The sequence below is a fragment of the Dermacentor silvarum genome, chromosome 3 (assembly GCF_013339745.2).
Source record: "Dermacentor silvarum isolate Dsil-2018 chromosome 3, BIME_Dsil_1.4, whole genome shotgun sequence".
Lineage (NCBI taxonomy): Eukaryota > Metazoa > Arthropoda > Arachnida > Ixodida > Ixodidae > Dermacentor > Dermacentor silvarum.
In genome coordinates this window covers 55,921,346-55,941,465 of record NC_051156.1, presented here as the reverse complement: position 1 = coordinate 55,941,465, position 20,120 = coordinate 55,921,346, and the positions used below count along the sequence as shown (strand labels likewise).

The following is a 20,120-nucleotide window of genomic DNA, read 5'->3' as shown; positions in this document are numbered from 1 at the left end:
ATCGAACGACCGGCGACAGGCGTATGTGCTCTTCACGAACTTGTGTGGCCGAAATGCCTAAAGTTCACTGAATGTGTCGTTGAAGAACACGAAATCGTCGATTTACTTACAGAAATTTTCTCTAACTAGTGTGCGGAATCTTCATTGGCCTTGCCTACAAGACCTATCTTCATTCAGAAATAGTCAGAATCTAGGTGACACATTTAAAGCGTTAGCCTCTCTGAGAGTGCCTCATAATCAAGGCGCAGTCGGGCGCGTCTCCGAAAGCTGTGAGCCGTTGCATCAGACGTTACACACTAAGACATAAAGTGCATCAACATACCTTCGAATACTTTGTCTTACAATAAATCGAGCGTTTGAAACTTGGAACGTGTAAACTTCAAGGCATGGCATGCGTGTCAGTTGGCTTTCATGTCTTCTTTTTTTTTTGTGCGTCCGTGTGCCTTTCGTGTACATCATTTTGATGTCGCTGTCAGTTTTAATTATTTTTACTATTATTCATTGTGCGGTACCTGTCCTTTCTTCTCCTTTTTCTTTTTTTCTCGTAGGTGTTCTTGAAACGTAAAAAACTCGGAGACGCTTAAGCTGCGCCTTTAAGTGTACAACGCGATAGCATTCAAAGATCCCTGACTGCTTCTGAATCTTCCCGGCCACTGCACCTTATGTAGCCGAAATGTTTACGGAGAAATGCTGGAGGCGAACGCTATGTACGAAGGAATGCGTAAGTCTTTCTTCGGGAATTATCTGACGCATTTTACTTTGGGGAATTCAATTATTTCCGTAACGCCTATGCCCCACGCAAAGGACCTGCGTGGTTCAGAATGCGTGATTCTGGATTATTTTTTTCATACAGACTACACCGCCGATGCCGCATTTTCTGCGACACGGGGCCCTTAATGCTATCGCATCAAAACAGCGCGTTTCTCCAAGAATGAACAACTTGGAAGTCAGCGCCATGTTTTCTCCCTTCTATTGTATGGTTGCTTAGTTCCACTTTTGCACTTAGTTTGACGGCCTAATTGACACGCGTGGACGTGACAAGAACAGCTTACCGGGTAGTCCGGCGGCAGCTCGACGCTCGCAGATGCGTTCCATAGCGGAGTTAGCATAGCCGTAGTTGCTCTGACCGATGTTGCCCCGGCAGGAGGCAATAGAGGAGAAAACGACGAAGTGGTCTAGCTCTGGGCACAAAGTGCGGGACAGCTCGTCCAAGTACCGGGTGCCGTCGATCTTGATTTTGCATACAGCTTCGAAGGCCTCGGCTGTCTGATTCACTAGAAGCGCGTCGCGAAGCACCTGACGGAAAACAAGAGAATGTCGGGGCTTAAAGTGCCACACTGGTAGTCGCTTCCTTTAAGAAAGATGAAATTGTTATGGGAACCTGTTCAGGCAACTGCATCTGTTCGCTGCATTCTGTGTAAATGTTTTCGATTAAATTGCCTTGATCGCTAAAAAAGCACTCGCATAGGCATCTTCTACTTTTAGAGAGAAGGAACGTACAATACAATAAAAGGAAATTTGGCTCCTTCACTACATACAACGATGGCAGCGTCTGTAGTGCCTTTTTTTCATGCGTGTTGTACTTTGCTCCGCTAATATGCATCATGTTAAAGACAATACAGTTTATACGCCATATAATCCTGACGACCTATTGGATACATCCAATCGATAAATTTCCTACGGTTACTGTAATGTCTACGCTCTTAAGCTTACGTGACACAGCGTATCTGTAGCAATACTTACAGTATTATGAATGGGCACATTTTAACCTTACTCCGTTTGTCCGAAGATTATATTAACCACAATGACCTCGTTGCAGGCGTCATATTCCTTGCCTCTACCATGTACCACGTTTTGCTATCGCGACTAAAGTGCCACAATTTAATAGACGAGTACTGCTTTTTTTCTTGAGCTGAAAAGGTGTCAAAGCGCAGTATCACAAATATTGTAAAAGCGCAACAGTTTATTAAGGCGAAAGCATTATATGTCTCATCGTCAATTAGACCTTCAACGTTCTTGAGGGAAAACCGTGTCGTACAAGTAAAATCCTACACAATGACGACTCGGTCTAGTAATTCGTTACGACACCGACCCAGCGTCGTATCTTACCTACATATAAACGCTCACGCAAGAATTGTGATGGTGTGCGGGTCACCGTCGTCATCGTGTTAATTAAGATAGAGTTAATTCAGGCACTCGAACCCCCGACCTTCGGTGGGAGTCGAGCCCTCGAGCATATGTGGGAGTCGAAACCACCACCTCTGGCGTTAAGGCGAAGTTAATTAAGGCATAGGTATTTATTCTAGATTTAATTAAAGCACTCGAACCCACGGCCTTTGGTGTGAGTCGAACCTACGACCTTTAATGTTAATTCGGGCGAGGTTAATTATGGCACAGTTAATTAAAGTAGCGTAAATAAAGTTCTCGACCGCGCGACCTTTGGTTGGAAAAACAAGTGATAAGAAGTAACGCATTCGAATGAGAATGCCAAGTAATTTAGTGAATGTCTCTTGAGCGCGCAGGCTTTCGACTTCACCCTGTTTGTCGTACGCTAAAGTTACTGCCAAATTTTAGAGTATGTGCACATCAGCCTCCAGCGAGTTTTTCTTTTTTTTCAGGGTTTTGTCATAAACACCTGAATGCCGACGAGGATTTCGTGTCATAAATGGAACATTAGCCCTCACAAGATTCACAGATCAGGCTTCTATAGTATCGGCTAGATGTCCTTGCTGAAGTATCGCAACTGCAGTTTATCGTCACAGCAACTGATTCGTTAGTTATTAAACATACACCATTCATATATGTTACACGCAGTTTACGTTTATAGGTTTCCTTGGCTGTTGCGTTCCGCATAGATAGCACCGATAAGAACATGCTGTCAGGAAGAAAACCAGCACTGGAGTGCAGCACTGCGATTTTTGTGCAAGAAACCTTTGTTGGGCGTTCGCAGTCGGAAATCAGGTGCATTAGCCACGGCAAAACTCGGCGTTCTTTTTTTTTAATTTGAAGGTGCGGTCTAGAAACGTTTCTCTCCGACTCGACGTGAGCATACATTATCCAGAGTACTTACCCCGCCTAGGTTAAAGATGCCACCAACAGGGCCCATGGCATCGGCTTCTTTGATGATCTGCAGAGAGCCATTCAGCGTGGAGGCATCGGCTTTGCTCACGAGGACGTTGGCCCCCGCTTCTCCCCATCGATGCAGGCAAAAACGCTGGTATCCTGCGTTCACTCCGGAACGCGTGGTCAAAACCAGCTTTCTACATCCACGGTTCACCATCCACTCCGCGAGCTCCAAGCCGAGACCACCCAGGCCTCCACGATAACGTACGACTTCCGTTCGTAGAATCGAGTGCGCGCGGTGGCCTTCACTATAACTGGCGTCGCAGGTGCGGCCAGCGGCTGCGCTTCTTCAGGCCGGATCTGCACGTATTCGATGTTTATGTTTATATTTGTGGCAGAAAGTGCTCGAAGCCCTGTTTGAGGGCTCACGGAAACGAGCCTATGTGTATTCTGCGGGCATGTGCGACTATTCATTTCGGAGTGCACTCAAAGCTCTTACAGGGCTGTATAGTAGAGTAGGTTAACTTCAGGACAAACGTGAACAAACTCCAATAACACACAGAAATACTGTTCATGGTTATTGGAGCAGTTATTCAGGTGATATACCTTATACGTGCTTAATGACGCTGCCAGGGCGCTGTGCAGTGACCACTAGAATATTCCAATGGGCACACATTAAATGGCACGATAAACACAGATAAACTATCACGCTCCTAACATTGCTCTGGTAGCTGATGTTTCTCAAATCTCGTCTGCCAGAATCGTTGCCAAAACGCATCACTTATTGAATGTTGCAAGTTCATTGTATCTTAACTGTACCAATTCGTGGATATTGCTTTAGATCCATCCAATGGCTAATTGAATTCAAGTAGAAAACTCTTCTCCCTATATTTAAGGCATTGCATTCATTTGCATTGATGAGAAATGATCAGTGTCACAGGCGCGGATTTTAAAAAGGCACTAGGCTGAGTTTCGCGGATCAAGTCACTGTCTAAGCTTTTACCTATAGTAAACAATAATTCAGTACTTGCATGCATTGAAGCTTGTCTGAACTCGGCGTCTGCGTGTGATGGTTGATGATGTGTGTTCTGAACCTGGCGCATGTCGAATCGGGCATGAGGCTCACTTCTTGTGGCTCTGCTCACTGCTCACTGATCTGAAGGCAGCTAACTTGTGAATCTGATATGATATCTGAAGAATGCAAGTTAATGAGGATTTGAGCAGTGCTCGAAGTAGCACTGTTTAATTGAAGCGGTATTCCTTTAAATGCAAAGGGGTATGAGAAGTGTAGTGTAATGTGAGGTAATATGTTGAAATATTTCACATATGATTAAAATATTCAAGGTAATTCGCAAACAGTTTTCTCTGTTTGATTGGCCACTGACTTCGTCAATTCAGCAGCCGCAAGGTATTAGTGGGCCATGAGCTTTGGACTTACACAACGCAGATAGTTCAGCATTTTCGGCTCAAACAAGTAATCAATGTAATTTAAATGGAAATCGCTTTTCTGTTTTAGGCGATACCAGAGAACGGCAGTTATTCCAGGGAAGTGTTGAAAGGGAATGTTCACAAGCCTAAATTGTATAGGCTCAGAAAACAAAAGATTTGGAAGCTTCCTCCCACGAACACAATTTAGCAACACTATCAACTACCGATTAATGGATTCTGCCTAAATATCTCTGGATCTACTGTCTCAATATAACGCAACTGATGTTAATGCCGTCTTCATTATGTAAGAAAACAGCTCTCCTGGCAACACACCAAAGGGAGTGAAACAAAAGTTGTATCTTGCATGAGGCGATGTTCCCAGGTACCGATAGGTCTAAATCACATGTGATAAAAAATGAATTGTAGACTTTGATGTCGCGAAACTGTACACGTGGAAGTGCAGCGTTTGCGTATTGACCCTATCATTCTCGGGCGGACACACATTCAAAATGCACCCCGGATCATGAGGGACGCCGTCGTGAAGGGCTGCGGGTTAACTTTGACCACCTGGCTTTCTTTAACGTGTACCCAATGCCCGACTCACGACCATGTTTGCATGTCGCGTTCATCTAAATGCGGCCGCCACAGCTGTGATTGAACCCGTTACCTAGTTCCTCATCAGCGCAACTCTGTAGCCGCTCACTGAGATTCCACGGCGGGTGAGTCAGGTATCATATACGGGTTTTTGTTGGCATGATACATTTGGAAAGACACAAAAAGTGCACCGACAGCAGCCTCTGCTCAATTGATCCATTTACCCATATATTCTGATACATACCTGAGCAGCGCCTTGTAAGTGAATTTATGAATGTAACATTTCGACTGTTTCTCTTGTAGCTGATTGCGTTAAAATTTTAGAGGGCTTATAGGGAGCCTGATTGCCGCCGAAGCCCTCACATTGGTCAAAAGACACTCCTGCAAGGAAGTCATACCGAAGCTAAGGTAAATATGACTGTAATAGGGCAATGGCGTCCATGTTTTGCGTTTAAATACTTATTGCTTCCTCATCCACTTGGTTAATGAAAACAACACCACAAGAAATCTGATAACTTCCGCTCACCTCTAGCACAACTTTTCCCATGTGCTTTCCTGCAGCCATAAACCTGAAGGCCTCTTCGGCATGGCTGCTCTTGAATTGAACGGCATTCAGCGGTTGGACAACGCCCGATGCAATACCATCGCGGAGGAGTTTCATAACTTGACGTCTCTTTTCCACCACGAAGCCGTTGTCTCCATGCAGAGACTCCAGCGTTACACCGTGGAACGTGACGCTCTTGAGGAACACCGACATGCCCAAAGACGAGTCCTTGGACAAGTCAAACTTTCCAATCTCCAGGAAGCGCCCACGTTCTGCCAAGCAGCGTAAACTGGCCTGGAGCTTCGCTTCGGCCAACGAATTGAGCACGAGGTCCACCCCTAGTTGGATAGAGAAGACGGGATTGCAAGCTCTAACTTTCTGCTTATAGTTTCGTGTCCAGGTAATCGGAGACCAAGTACCAATCCAGGTGATTACAGAGCAACTGAATATCTTGGCTGCCAAACCGAACTAAGCCATACAGTCAAATAGGTGAATACTTGTAAATGCATGCAATTAAATCTTGCATTTTCGTTTAAGATTTCTGTGCAGTGTTCTTTTTATTCTTAATTTTAATTCCTAACTATTGCTGAAAAGGGTATTTTTGTATCGATATTACGCAGATCCATTTACTGTTTCTCATAACTCTTCAAAGAACATGCTGAAGATAACCAAAAACAATTTTCTTGTGAACCCATAGCATAAAATATTGTTGTGTAATGGCAGACATGGATATGAACAATGATGGTAGACCTAGAAATGCGCGTACTTACATTTATTGCCATAAATCTGTACGTTAAGTTATATAAATAAGTGATAGTTGTGAGTGCTGATAACGTGACTTCACTAAACGAACGTTGAGATAAAGCTGGTAGCGCAGCTGAAAAATTAAACAGCTACAAGAGTATCCATGGCGATGAATGCAGCTGTTTCCTAGTCGCAGAAAAATCATTTCACTAGCCAAATACTGCTGGTGTATTTTATGTGTTTACTTAATTTGGCCCAGAGCATTAAGTTATTTCTTGCTATTTAGTAGCGAGACAGGTAACATGATTCAGTTATGATTCCCATGGCGGTGCTGTCACATGAATAAGTGTGGTACCCCTTATGCTAGGCACATTGGTGGATTGTACTGCATAATTTGATATAAGGAAGGATAGTACACGTAGCGAGGCCTTTCCTATGCCTGCGTTTGTTGACAAATAGGCAGCACGGTCTTATCAAAATGGGCAGGACACATTGGACACTGCTTACTTCAAACTTCAAATACAATCATTTGTGCTATAAAGGAGTGCTTTCGCGATTACTGATACTCTAGAAGTTTTCCTCCTCATGATGCATCTTGTAATATTGTCACGGTAATAACAGCACAAACAACAACCGGCCACACCGCAGAACAGCTCTGATCGAGCAGCACGTCTTCTTCGTCTCTCCCCGCGGAATCCTCTGCGGCGCGCAAGATAAAGCGCAAGCAGACTGGAACTGCACAACACACGGAAATGCACTGAATTGCAGTTCCATTATCACCCCCCCCCCCCTAGAAAGCATCGGCTCGATGCCTTCGATGTTGGGAAGGTCAGCGTGCGTAATATGGCTTCATCCTAGCCACGTGTACGATTACCGGTTGTGGTGTACGGCGGGAGCATCGCGTGGTGCTCTCTGGAACAACTCAGTAGGGGACGTCATTTAAGCGTTTAAGAACCCGGTAAGGCCCGAAATAACGACGGAGAAGTGTCTCCGACCTCCCGCGCTGCGGACGGGTCTCCAGATCCATACTTTGTCTCCGGGGCGGTAGGTAACTTTTCTGTGGCGGAGGTTGTACCGGTGAGCATCGTAGTGTGGCCGAGAGCAAATGTGCAGGCGAGCTAGCTGACGAGCTTCCTCGGCACACTGAGCGTATTGGGCAGCAGCCACTGTGGTAGATGCGAAGGCGTCGGGCAGAAGCATTAGGTCTAGCATTGTGGTAACCTCGCGGCCGTGAAGCAAGCGGAAAGGAGTAAATCCTGTTGTTTCTTGAACGGCGGTATTTTAGGCGAAGGTTACGAAAGGAAGGGCACTGTCCCAGTTCTTGTGATCCACGTCGACATACATTGAAAGCATGTCAGCGATAGTCTTATTGAGCCGTTCGGTAAGGCCGTTCGTCTGTGGATGATAAGCTGTCGCCGGACCATGAACAGTGCCGCTGAGGGGTCACCACTTCTTCCACTTCTTCACAGCACTTCTTCACAGCCCAAAAAGTTAGGCTGTGAAAGCGGCCCCTCTGTCGGTAATAACCATTGTTGGTACACCATAGCGGAGGACGATAGCACGAATGAAGTTGGCGACGTCGTTAGCAGTAGCTCGTTGAAGTGGTCTTGTTTCACAGTAACGAGTGAGATAATCTGTTGCAACTATTATCCATCCAAGCAAGTCCATTCCGATTTGTTGAAAGAGTGCCCGAGGTTGTTAGACAGGTTGTAACAAGACAGGTGGTTTTATGGGCGGCGTCTTGTGCCGCTGGCAGTCTCTGCAGCTATTCACGTAGTGCTTGACGGTACGAGACAGTTTAGGCCAGTAGGATACGTGTGACAGTTTGCGTGAACCCCAAGTGACCAGAAGGCGGTTCGTCGTAACATGCATGCAGGGTCTCTTCTCGCATCGCAGATGGCACCACCTAAAGATCGGATTGAGAGCTGGAGTCAAAGCTTTGCTTGTACAAGACGTTGTTGCGGAGTAAAGCGACGAAATTATGCGTCGGTTTGCCCGTGGTCGCTGCGTAATTTGGCCCTCAAGGTGGTCGACGAGCGGGCGAAGCTCCGGGTCATCACGCTGTCCCTGAACCAAGTGAGACGCTGTGACGGCGCAGAGGAAACTGTCGTCTTCAGTTAGTTCAGGCGGAGTTGTTTCGATAGGAGCGCGGTACAGACAGTCGGCATCTGAGTGCTTGCGTCTCCACTTATATACAACCATAATGTCGAACTCCTGAAGGCGAAGACTCCATCGAGAAAGGCCGCCTGAGGGGTCTTTGAGACCGGCATGCAAACAACGAATGGTGGTCACTGACTACTTTGAAAGGTCTTCCGTACAAATATTGTCGGAACTTGGATATCGCCCACACAACACCTAGACATTCTTTTTCTGTTGTCGAGTAGTTCGATTGGGCCGATGACAAGGTACGACTAGCGCAGGCGATCACTCTTTCAATACCTTCTTGCCGCTGCACAAGGATGGTGCCGCGATCGACATTGCTTGCGTCTGTGTGTACTTCAGTGTCGGCATCTTCGTCGAAGTGACCTAGGATTGGAGGTGTCTGAAGTCTTTGTTGTAGGCCACAAAAAGCGCGATGTTGCTCGGGGTTCCAAACGAAAGCGACATTTTCCTTTGCGAGATAATGCAAGGGCTGAGCTCTTTCGAAAAGTTTGGTACGAAGCGACGGTAATACGCGCAACGCGTTCGTTCGTAGGCGTTGGGAAGGCAGCAACAGCTCGCGTTTTTTCAAGATCCGGGCGAATTCCATCGCAGCTTATGACATGACCAAGCAATTTCAGCTCCTAATAACCGAAGTGGTATTTTTCGAACTTGAGTGAGAGGCCAGCAGTTCGGAGCCCATCAAGCACTGCACGAAGACCCTGAAGATACTGCTCGAAAGTCTCCGAAAAAGTGACGACGTCGTCCAAATAAACAAGACACGCTTGCCACTTAAGACCAGACAAAACAATGTCCATCATTCTTAGAAAAGTCGCAGGACCTGAGCGCAGACCAAAAGGAAGAACCTTGAACTCAAAGAGTCCGTCAGGAGTAATAAATGCGGTCTTCTCCCGGTCAGACTCTCCGCTAGGGGGCCGTGGAGTACTGACGTGCCTCACATGGGCTCCTGCGTCTTGCGCTCATTTCTACGGAATAGGCTGCTCACTCCCTTTTATTTCGCACCGAGAGATTCGGCAAGCTACAAGGAATCGGCGAATACCACCTACTTTAAAAGGGAGTGCGTTTTTCGTCAAGATTTTGCGCTTGAACTTCACCGACCACCTCCCGTTTTGCTAAGCCTAACGCCGCGCGAGACCACACCGGCCTGCCGGGGAGAACCGCCGACGCACGTGCAACAGCCACACGGTGCGCGGGAGAGGAGGCCGACAGCGCTCGCCGCTGCACGCGCAACACTGCAATAGGCGCCGTACGTGCACTGCACGCCGGGGAAAAGGCTCGGCGCTCGCCGGCGTTGCGGCTGATAGCCAATACTTGAGATGAGCCAAGAAACACCCGCGACGGACGCGACGTCAAGCGAACGACAAGAAGAAACGAGCGCAATGCAAACAGACTCATCGGAATTAGCCAACGTCACGCGATCTTGGACCTATGACAAGAACAGTGGCAGAACTATAGACCTCAATGACCAATGGCTGACATGGGAAAGGAAAAGCAACAAGGAAACCACGCGCATCAAAGCCCCCGCAGTCACCCAATCCACACAACAGCCAGCCACGCCGCCACCGCCGCGCAAACCTAGAATGCCGCCCCTACCTTTGGACGACATCAAGATCGTCTACCGCCCACAAGCTGGCCTTGAACTCGCCAAATGGTCACTTGTCGCAGTCACTCACGCAGTCGGAAGAGCCAGCGGTATAATGCAAAAGGAATTCCACGACAACGTCCGCGTACAAATGCAAAAAGAAGAAAACCTCATTATTGCAAGTACAGCCAACAAAACCTACGCTCAAAACTTGGCCAAGATCAGCAACATACAGCTTGGAGGCAGCATTTACAACGTGAAAGCCAACTTGCGTCTACCCGAAGATGTTAGCAAAGGCGTTATCTACGGCATCACGCCTGAGACCTGCAGTGCGGAGCTAATGGATGGAATCCGAGTGCCAGCGCGCTATACAGTCCTCAACGCCCGCATGCTTGGACAGTCTACAGCGGCGGTCATCTATTTTGAGGGCCCACACGTTCCCTACAGCATCATTTATCAGAGCGATGACTACCGATGCAAGCCCTACCGCAAGTCAGTTCAATATTGCCGAACCTGTGGCAACCTCGGACATCGCCAAGACGTTTGCCCAAAACCAACCCCAAATTTCTGTTACAAATGTGGCAAAACAAACCAACCCTCAAAGCATGACTGCCAACCCACGTTCAAGATTTGCGGAGAAGGACATGAAACAGCCGGGAAAGACTGCAAAAAAAAGTTCAAGCCTAACCCACCACCTTACGAAGTCAGACAGCAATGGCAAAACAGGATCCATGAACGAGACAGTCGATGGAGCTCCAACCCCGACCGACTTCCCTGAACTAAGCGCTGCCAATGAACACGCCTCCAACTCAAGCAACACCACCAGTAGCACCACAAGAAGTAGCAGATCCATGTCAAGATCACGATCAAGATCGCGGTCGCGGTCGCGTTCCCGAAAACGCGTGAATTACGCCGAAGCGGTCGGCAGCTCTGGCAGCGCCAGCGTCGAATCGGCCGAAACGGTAACCGTAAGAGCCCTCGAGAGCAAACTGCAAAATCAACAAAGCCTCATAGAAAGACTACTCCAAAGATGCAAAGACTACGAACATGGAAGCAAGCAGCCATCTGCAACGCTAACCACGGAGGCAGTTCATGCCGCGATCGAAGCTAGAGTTCAGAAGCACCTCCTGGCTTTCGAGGATGTCTTTACAAAGAACATCCTCACCATGATCGAAAACATCACCAAGCTTATCGTCGAGAAGATTGCAACCCTTACCACGCAAGTCGCGTCCCTCGCAAATCAAGTAACCACTCTCACAAGCCAGGTGACCGGCCTAACAGCCCAGGTCAACAACATCATAGCGCACGCGAAGAATAATTACGTCACCAAGTCCTACCTCGACAGCCTTCTCAACGCCACCGAGCAGGGCAGAAAGAAGGCTCGCACGAACAGTCACAATGCATCCCGCTCGATCTCACCCAACCGTGACTCGCCCTGTGAAACTGAAGAGCCTAATGATGGCGACACCTAAAACCACAACAAAGAGCCCGCAAAAACTCCTGCGCATCTTGCAATGGAACTGTCGGTCCTTCCGCCCCCGCTATGCAAACCTACAAGAATTCGTCAAACAGGACCAGCCCGATGTCATTGCGCTACAGGAAACCAACACCCGCAACATTCGACTTCAAGGATACACTGCTCATACACAAACCCAACGCACAGCCATCCTAACGAGGAAAACTCTCACAACGCAGGAACATGAAATAGAAGACATCCCCATCGAGCACACCCTAGTGGAGATCCTACCAGACAGAAAAACGCAGCAAAGCCTCTTTATCGTCAGTATATACAGTCCTCCTCGGGACCAACTTCCGGAATTCGACCACTTTATTCGTGAACTCAGGAAACGCACGAAAGGCCATCAAGTTGTCATCATGGGAGATTTCAACGCCCCACACACAGCATGGGCGTATCCAAATACCACCAAGAAGGGAGCGCGCGTACACGATACTGCCCAACAACACAGGCTGACCCTCTGGAACGACCCTCTACAGGCCACGAGAGTCGGAAACAGTGTCTCCAGGGACACAAACCCGGACCTAACCTTCACATCGAACGTCCTCTGGGCCGAGTGGAGCCGACTCTCGGAGACGCTCGGAAGCGACCACCACATTCTCCAACTTGACATCGCCCACAACCGGAAGCAAACCAAGACTGGAGTTGCCCGACTAACAGACTGGAAGTCTTTCAGAGACAACCTCAGCGGCAGCACAACAATCGACGACATTGACCATTGGCTCAAGGGCCTTCTCATCACCGCAGAACACCACACCAAGAACATCCAACTAAGCACCAACAGCCCTGCAGTCGACGCGCATCTCCTTCATCTCTGGGAGGCCAAAAGAAGCCTCCTGAGGAGGTGGAAGAGGCAGAAACTGAATAGAAAACTTAAGCAACGAATCGCCCTTCTCACCATACAGGCCCAAGATTACGCGGAGCAACTTATTAGGCAAAATTGGCACACCTTTTGTGACAGCCTACAAGGAACACTCAGCACCAAGAAAACCTGGCACCTCCTACGCGCTCTCGTAGCTACCGACCGCACCAAAATGCAACAACGGCAAGATCTGCGCAGACTAATCCACAACCACGCTGGATCGGAGCATGATCTCCTTCGTGAACTTCAGCAGAAACTTAGCTGCGACAAGCCCATTTCGTCGGTGAGCGGCAAGGCGTACGACGGCGCACCAAACCCAGACCTTGATCGACCATTCACGCAAGCAGAGCTCCACGCAGCCTTAGCCAAACTCACTAGAAACACTAGTCCCGGCAAGGACAGAATCACTAATAAGCTCCTACGCAACCTTCCGCAATCGGCTGCAACAGCACTACTCCAGTACTACAACGACTGCTGGGAAAAGGGGGACCTACCAGCAGCCTGGAAGCATTCGGAGGTCACCATGATCCCCAAACCCAACAAACCCCTTCGCATCGAAAACCTCCGTCCCATCTCCCTCACGTCCTGTGTGGGCAAACTCCTCGAGCACATGGTGCACGACCGGTTAACCCCATACCTCGAGGACAACGGATACTTGCCGCACACCATGTTCGGATTTCGACAGCATTTGTCCACGCAGGATGTACTCCTGCTCCTCAAGGAAGACCTGCTCGACTACCTTGATCGCAGACGCAAATCATCAATACTGGAAGTCGACGTAAAGGGCGCATTTGACAACGTAAGCCACGAAGCCATCCTCCGCAACCTCGAAGATACAGGCTGTGGAGCCCGGATCTATAACTATATCAGCAGCTTTTTGACACACCGAACAGCAACAGTAGGCGTCTGCAATCTCCGCAGCGATAAATTTCGGCTACCCAACAAAGGAACTCCACAAGGATCACTTATTTCACCACTCGTTTTCAACATCGCAATGATCAAGCTGCGAAAACAACTCAATGCCATCCCAAACCTATGTCATGCCCTTTACGCCGACGACATCACACTCTGGACCAAAGCACCTACTACTGGACAACAAGAACGCAGTCTACAAGAAGCCATCGACGCCATCGAAAGCTACCTCCGAGACTGCGGTCTCCAATGCGCAGCTGAAAAGTCGGAGCTTCTCGTGCTCAGAGCACGGACGCGAGGACGACCGCCCAACTATATCGAACCCGATCCTAGCGTCTTCCTCAACGGAACCCAAATCCCTACAGTCGACTCCCTTCGCGTACTCGGTCTTCACATCCACAAAGACGGATCAGGAGCGGCCACTCTTCCGCGTCTCCAACGTACACTGTCACAAGTTACGCACCTTGTCAAGAGGATAACCAATCACAGAAGCGGACTTAAGGAGGAAGACACGCTAAGGATAATTCAAGCTCTCCTAACTAGCCGTATCACCTACGGCACCCCCTACATGACACTCAAACCGGCTGAAATCAAGAAACTGAATGTCATCATTCGAAAGGCAATCAAAGTAGCCTTGAGCCTTCCACCCACGGCATCAACGGAGAAACTCCTCGAGCTCGGCGTCCACAATACGTGGGAAGAGCTCTCCGAGGCTCATAAAATCAGCCAACTAGAGCGGCTCAAGCTCACACCCGCCGACGTGAAGTTTTGCGCTACCTCAACTACAGTGAAAGCTACATTGCCGAAACAGACCGGAAAGCAAGAATCCCACCCGCACTCCGTGAGTGTATCAGCGTTGCGCGCATACCGCGCAATATGCATCCGACTTACCATAAGGAGCGTCGGCAAAGCAGAATCCGCGCACTCAGCAAGAAATACGCGACAAACCCTGATACGAGGTACACCGATGCTGCCTGGTATATTCAACGAAACGCCTTTGCCATAAGTGTCACGGATAACCAAGGCAATGAACTCGCCGCTGTCACCATCCGGGCAAGAGCCGCCGAGACTGCAGAGGAAACGGCAATTGCTCTGGCGATAACAACTTGCCCTGAAGTAGCCGTAATCCTCACTGATTCCCAAGCAGCAGCTCGCAACTATCAAAAAGGACGCATATCAGCAACCGCACTCAAGATACTTCAAAGTCACATCGCACGCGCCACGCTCCCCTACACCCACATCAACTGGATTCCAGGCCATCAGGGCATGACAGGAAATGAGGCGGCACACGCCGCTGCCCGCGAGCATACCAGCCGGGCTTTCCTGCCATTCCACACTAGGCCGGCCACCAACGTTGATGACATCGCTCTAAAGTTCTCGGAGATTCTGCAACACCACCGACTCAGCAGAAAGAACGTATCCATCACCACACAAGAAGCTGAGCAAAGAGGAACAAGTCATCCTCCGCCGCCTACACACAAACACCTATGTACACGGAATAATCATGCACAGACTATATCCTACAGAGTACTCATACACATGCACCCACTGTGACGTCCCAGACACCCTGCAACACATGGTCCAGGATTGCCCACTGCGTAACACATCCCCAGACCCCAGCTCACAAGCTCAACAAGACGACACAAGACACGAGGAGCAACCCAACTCAGCGCACTTCTCTACCACCACTGAAACGTGGGAGGCGAAGCTTTCCTCTGACGACCTGGACGATCAACGCAGTCTTGTCGCCCGGGCCAAGGAGGCAGCCCAAGCCAGAGGGTTCCTGGAATAAGGAATCCTCCCACCTAGGGTGAACCGGGTCCTGACTCGGATTACCGTTTCGGAAAATAAAAGTTTATTTCTCTCTCTTCTCCCGGTCACGGTCATCGACCTCGATTTTCCAATAACCACTACGCAGATCCATGGATGAAAAATATCTGGAATGTCGAAGTCGGTCCAGCGAGTCGTCGATGCGAGGAAGAGGATAAACGTTGTGCTTTGTGACGTTGTTGAGTTTGCGATAATCAGCGCAGAAACGCAGTGTGGCGTCTTTCTTTTTAACTAGCCCCACTGATGACGCCCATGGGCTTGTAGATGACTGAATGATGTCTTCAACAAGCATTTGTTTGACTTGTTCACGAATGGCGTCTCGTACTTGCCCCTGTGGTGGAAGTTCTTACTGGGCTCAATGGGCTGTATTCAGGAGGTAGTCCTTGCAAGCGGCGGCTGTGGCGAAGTGCCCGGTTTTCCTCCGGAATCGTGGGAATGGTAGTAGGGACTTGAAGCGTCGGGAGGTCAAATTAGGGTACAGGATCGTACCCAGCACATTCACCAATTTGTCACGGTAATAACAGAACAAACAACAACCGGCCCCACAGCAGCACAGCTCCGATCGAGCAGCGCATCTTCGTCGTCTTCGTCTCTCCCCACCGAATCCTCCGCGGTGCGCAAAATAAAGCGCATGCAAACTGGAAGTGCACAACGCTCGGAAATGCGCAGAATTGACGTGTCAATATAATTATGAAGCCTACTCTAGTATATTACACTCTATAATTGTGAGTCTTGCTTTGGACTTGGAAACATTAGGCAGAAAAGATATGTTTGTTGCCTGTGTGCGTTGGACGTAGGTTCGTAAAATTGTTATACCAAGAAGGACAGCTCATGCCATGCTTTGTGAAACTTATTTACCGTTCCTTTAGTTACGCTGTATGGTTGCAGAGAGCACTTACCTTGGCCATCAGTTTCTCGGAGGATGTGTTCTTCAAAGGAAAGGTCGCGGGAGTTCGCGATGTGTCTGTCTTCGAGCTGTGGGAAGCGGTTCTTGAGGAAATCTCGCTTCTCTTGGGAACCTGTAGAGTTAGCGGCTGCTCAATCACACTCACAGCAACAGATGTTGTAGACAGTGTACGTAGAAAAATTTAAAGAAAAAACTAACAAGGAATATTTCAGGGACAATGAAAGTTGACAAGCGCAAGGACATGTGTATCACCCGCTCATAAGTTGCCTTTTCAGAAAAAAAGGAACGCGCCGCTTCCTGTGCACCTCATTTTAACCTTGAAAAAAAAATACGGTAATGGTCATCGACGTCTATTTGTTTAACTTATCGCGATGCAGCCGCAACAGCGCATGCACCTAAATGCTGTTAATTAATGCACGTATTTGAGTCATAAAGAAAGAGCTGCACTCAGCTCTTCGCGCGTGTGTGTGTGACCCCAATACATGAATCAAGGGATCGCCCCTCAGTCCCTACTAATCGTTTAGGCAGAAATTAAAAATGAATTATTCCATTTGTAATCCTGGAAGTCACCCAGCGTGCCAATGTGCACAAGAACAATTGGCATGCCATAAATAAAACACGCCGCTAGTAGTGACAACGCGACAAGGTGCCGTATGTTAGGTGCGAAGATACTGCAATGCAAAGAAATAATTCCCAGTATGGCAATATTGCACGTTTCAACGCAATAATAGCACTAGCGGTGCTGCAACCTGAACCTAAATACTATTGCATCTCTGATACCTTGAAAACCTTTGCGTTATATTGGACTGGTGGCTTTACACCAATCGGAACAAATTCACCTCGTTCCTTTTCAGCTAGAGCACAAAGCACTACAAGGTTTCTCACGCCATCCTACTGGTAGCCAGGCTGAGAGCTCAGAGTCCCGCTAACGTAGGAGGTGGAACTTTCATTGTTGGTGGCGCGTGTTTTGCGTCTGATGTGTTTCTTTCCAATAAAAGCAGTCTTGTGTTACCTGCTTCCCGCCTCCTCTTCTACTGATCGGCTGTGAAACGTTCAAATCAACAAGGCTTCCTCTGGTTCCATCGAAATTAAAGCGGCGTCCGCATCGCCACAATCCGAGCCGGAGTGCAATAGTAACCAGTGAGATGTACCGTTATTATGTTCTACGCGCCGCATATTGCTGGACGACGGCTGGCAAATAGGACTTGCGAGGTGTGCATAACGATGAGCGACCTTTGAACAAAAGGTGCGATATGGGAACAAGCTGAGCCCACATACGCGCCTGCTCAAGCACAAGAACTTGCTGGTTCGCGCGGCAATTTCGGGTAGTGGTAGCATATGACGTTGCATTTACATTAATTATTACCACCGCTTTGAGAAGCACCTGTCTCTTACGTGTGCAGTAAATCTAAAGTGCGCGTCGCCTGCTTATTTATTGCAAAGAAGCAGTGAATTCCCACAAACGTTGTGGTAAAATGAGTCTACTGCGAAACGCTACATTGAGAACTAAGGCGCGAACGAGCCTGCAGATTCATCAGGAGTAGCTGTGTATACCTGTCATGCCTACTTAGTTTCTAATACTAATTGAAGCGTAGAACGGTTATGCTGTTGCCTCCATTTGTTTCTTTCCACACCAGAGAGATCACTGCGTGTGACTTGTCAAGCTTACACGAGAACTTCGCCCTTACCGACGGTGGTGAAGACAGTGCATCCCATTGCCAAAGCGATAGAGATAGCTGCTTGCCCGACACCGCCACTTCCCGAGTGAACGAGCAGCGACTCTCCTGGAAGCATATTTCCGCGCACAAGCAGAGCCAGGTAGGCAGTCATGTAAACTACAGGGACAGTTGAGGCCTCCTCGAGGGTCCAGGTTTTAGGCACCTCCAGGAGGTATTCCGTATCTGCCGACACAACTGTAGCCATGCCTTGACTTTCCACAAAACCCATCACTCGGCGACCTTGGGGGTCACGTCCTGAGAACTCTAGACCCAGAAGGCACTCGTAGTCGGCTTGGTCACCTGCGGATGAAGAGTGCAAAACGAGGTAATTGTTCTTCGATTATGGACAGTCGGGAAAATACACTACTCAGCACTACATTGTCATGGTCACATAGCCGTAATGGCGTCTTTGGTTCGGCGGACAAATTTCGATAGGGGGCGGAGTGTAAGAAAAAACCTTTGCGTCTTTAGATTTAGCTGCAAATAAAACAGTTGGCGGTCAAACTTATAGTACGGGACCCTCTGCTGCGGCGTCCCTGCTAGCTCAAGCGTAGATTTAGGACGCGAAACCATATCAATCTATACTGTGTTCTAAACTTCTGCTATGCCAGAAGCAGGGGAAATTTCATGGTTGCGCACCTTAACTGCTACGCCTACTCCAGCAACTATGTTAAGGAAATATTTTGAGGGCTGACTTTCAATGGCCGAATATCGCCGGTAGCCGCACTGAAAACGTGCATACTTCATGCGCTACTCTGGAGCGCAACGAGCTAATTTGTGCATAATTACGCTGCCAAATTTATTTTACTAAGTGGAGACACCAGGACACCCAGAGAGTAAAAGGCACCGGGGTCATTCCATCGTAAGTGTGCCCGACGTGGCGCTCGATCATCGTAGATTTGGCTGATAAAATATGTGGCTGTTTTATGTACCACATGGACCATTATGGCCCTTACTTTTAAAAGAACATTTTTACCAGCCGTGGTGCCCTCTCAAGTTTCGTTCGCCTTTATTAAACTGTGCATAATACATAAATTTATTGAAAATTTATTTTTGTGTGTTAAACCTCAAAACTTCGCGTGCGCCTTTATGGAGGCTATATTAAGACATTCTATTACAATTACGAAATTTTGTGTTCCATTGTTTGCTAGAAATTCTCAAAACAAGAAATTCAGTGTCCACAATTTATTATTTAACGAACTCGCACTCTCCCTGACCGATCTATTTATTTTAGCGATCTTCAAGAAGATATATTTTGGTATAAAATGGTTATGGGCGGAACATACCTCAATCTTCTTGAACAAAATGCGATACTATAGAAAAGCACTGAGGAAAGTCTTATCAAATGAAATTTACTTTTAAGGAAGGATACATTTTTGAAGTTGGCCTTCCGAACGTACGCATCAATGCTCCGTTGCCACTTTGCCGCACAGCACGTGGTCGCTCTTGCAGGTGACTCTCGGCACAGACGGCGGCAACTTGCGAGGTGTTTGTCAGCGGCTGGTGAGGGTGTGAATTTCCTGTAGCCTTGATTCCAATGTTGCAAGTACTGAATTTGCGTTAGAATGTGAGCGTGCTCGGCAGGCCCAACGAGAAATATAAATGTCGGAGAACAGCTTCGAGTAATGTTGGTGCATCGCCCTACAGGGACATCCACTGAACTGCGATACGCAGGAAAATGTATAAACATACCTGAAATATCAGTCAAAGGGAACAGGTGCGTCTCCTCCAAATAGAAGCTTGTGACAACAAGCACAGCTAGAGTGCCGTTATATAGCATGCTTAAGATAACAATCAATGTATGGGATACAGAGATTTCAGTGGCGAGCATCTTGCGCCCACGTGAAATTTTCTCCATCAAGAAGGCAGCCTTATTTAATCGAAAACTACCACAACACTTCGGTGAAGTATTTCGTTGAATATGACGTTATTCCCGCGAGAGCAATTTAAGCTGAACTGGGCTCGAAGTGAAACTTTCATGTGCCTTTAAAAGGAGACGCCATGCTGAGCCTTTGTGCCAGTCCAGTTCTCTGTTCTTGAAACCTCTTGCTCGTCAACCAAAAGTATGAGATGTTTCTGACGTTGCTCTCTGCCCATGTGAATAGCTGGGCTGGCGCCATTATTTTGTCCTTATATGGCCTTGGAAGTTTCGCCCTTGTTTCCAGATGTTTTATGGTCCCCCCCCCCCCCCCCGACAACGTCGCAAGCACTCTTCCCTTGCGAAGTAGCGAAAAAGTTTCATCCAGGAGAAATGCCAAAA

The 20,120-nt window shown here is 48.2% G+C and overlaps 1 protein-coding gene across 1 annotated transcript; it reads right to left on the bottom strand.

Annotated features, from left to right (window-relative positions):
• Positions 1 to 173: 173 nt before the first annotated feature.
• LOC119444365 (fatty acid synthase-like) lies at positions 174 to 19,640 on the bottom strand. Its single transcript, XM_049664566.1, is given in 8 exon segments — positions 174 to 190; positions 1,053 to 1,296; positions 3,071 to 3,321; positions 3,324 to 3,423; positions 5,612 to 5,967; positions 16,135 to 16,254; positions 17,831 to 18,160; positions 19,553 to 19,640. Coding segments are annotated over 8 exon segments (1,506 nt in total).
• Between the last annotated feature and the right edge of the window lie 480 nt (positions 19,641 to 20,120).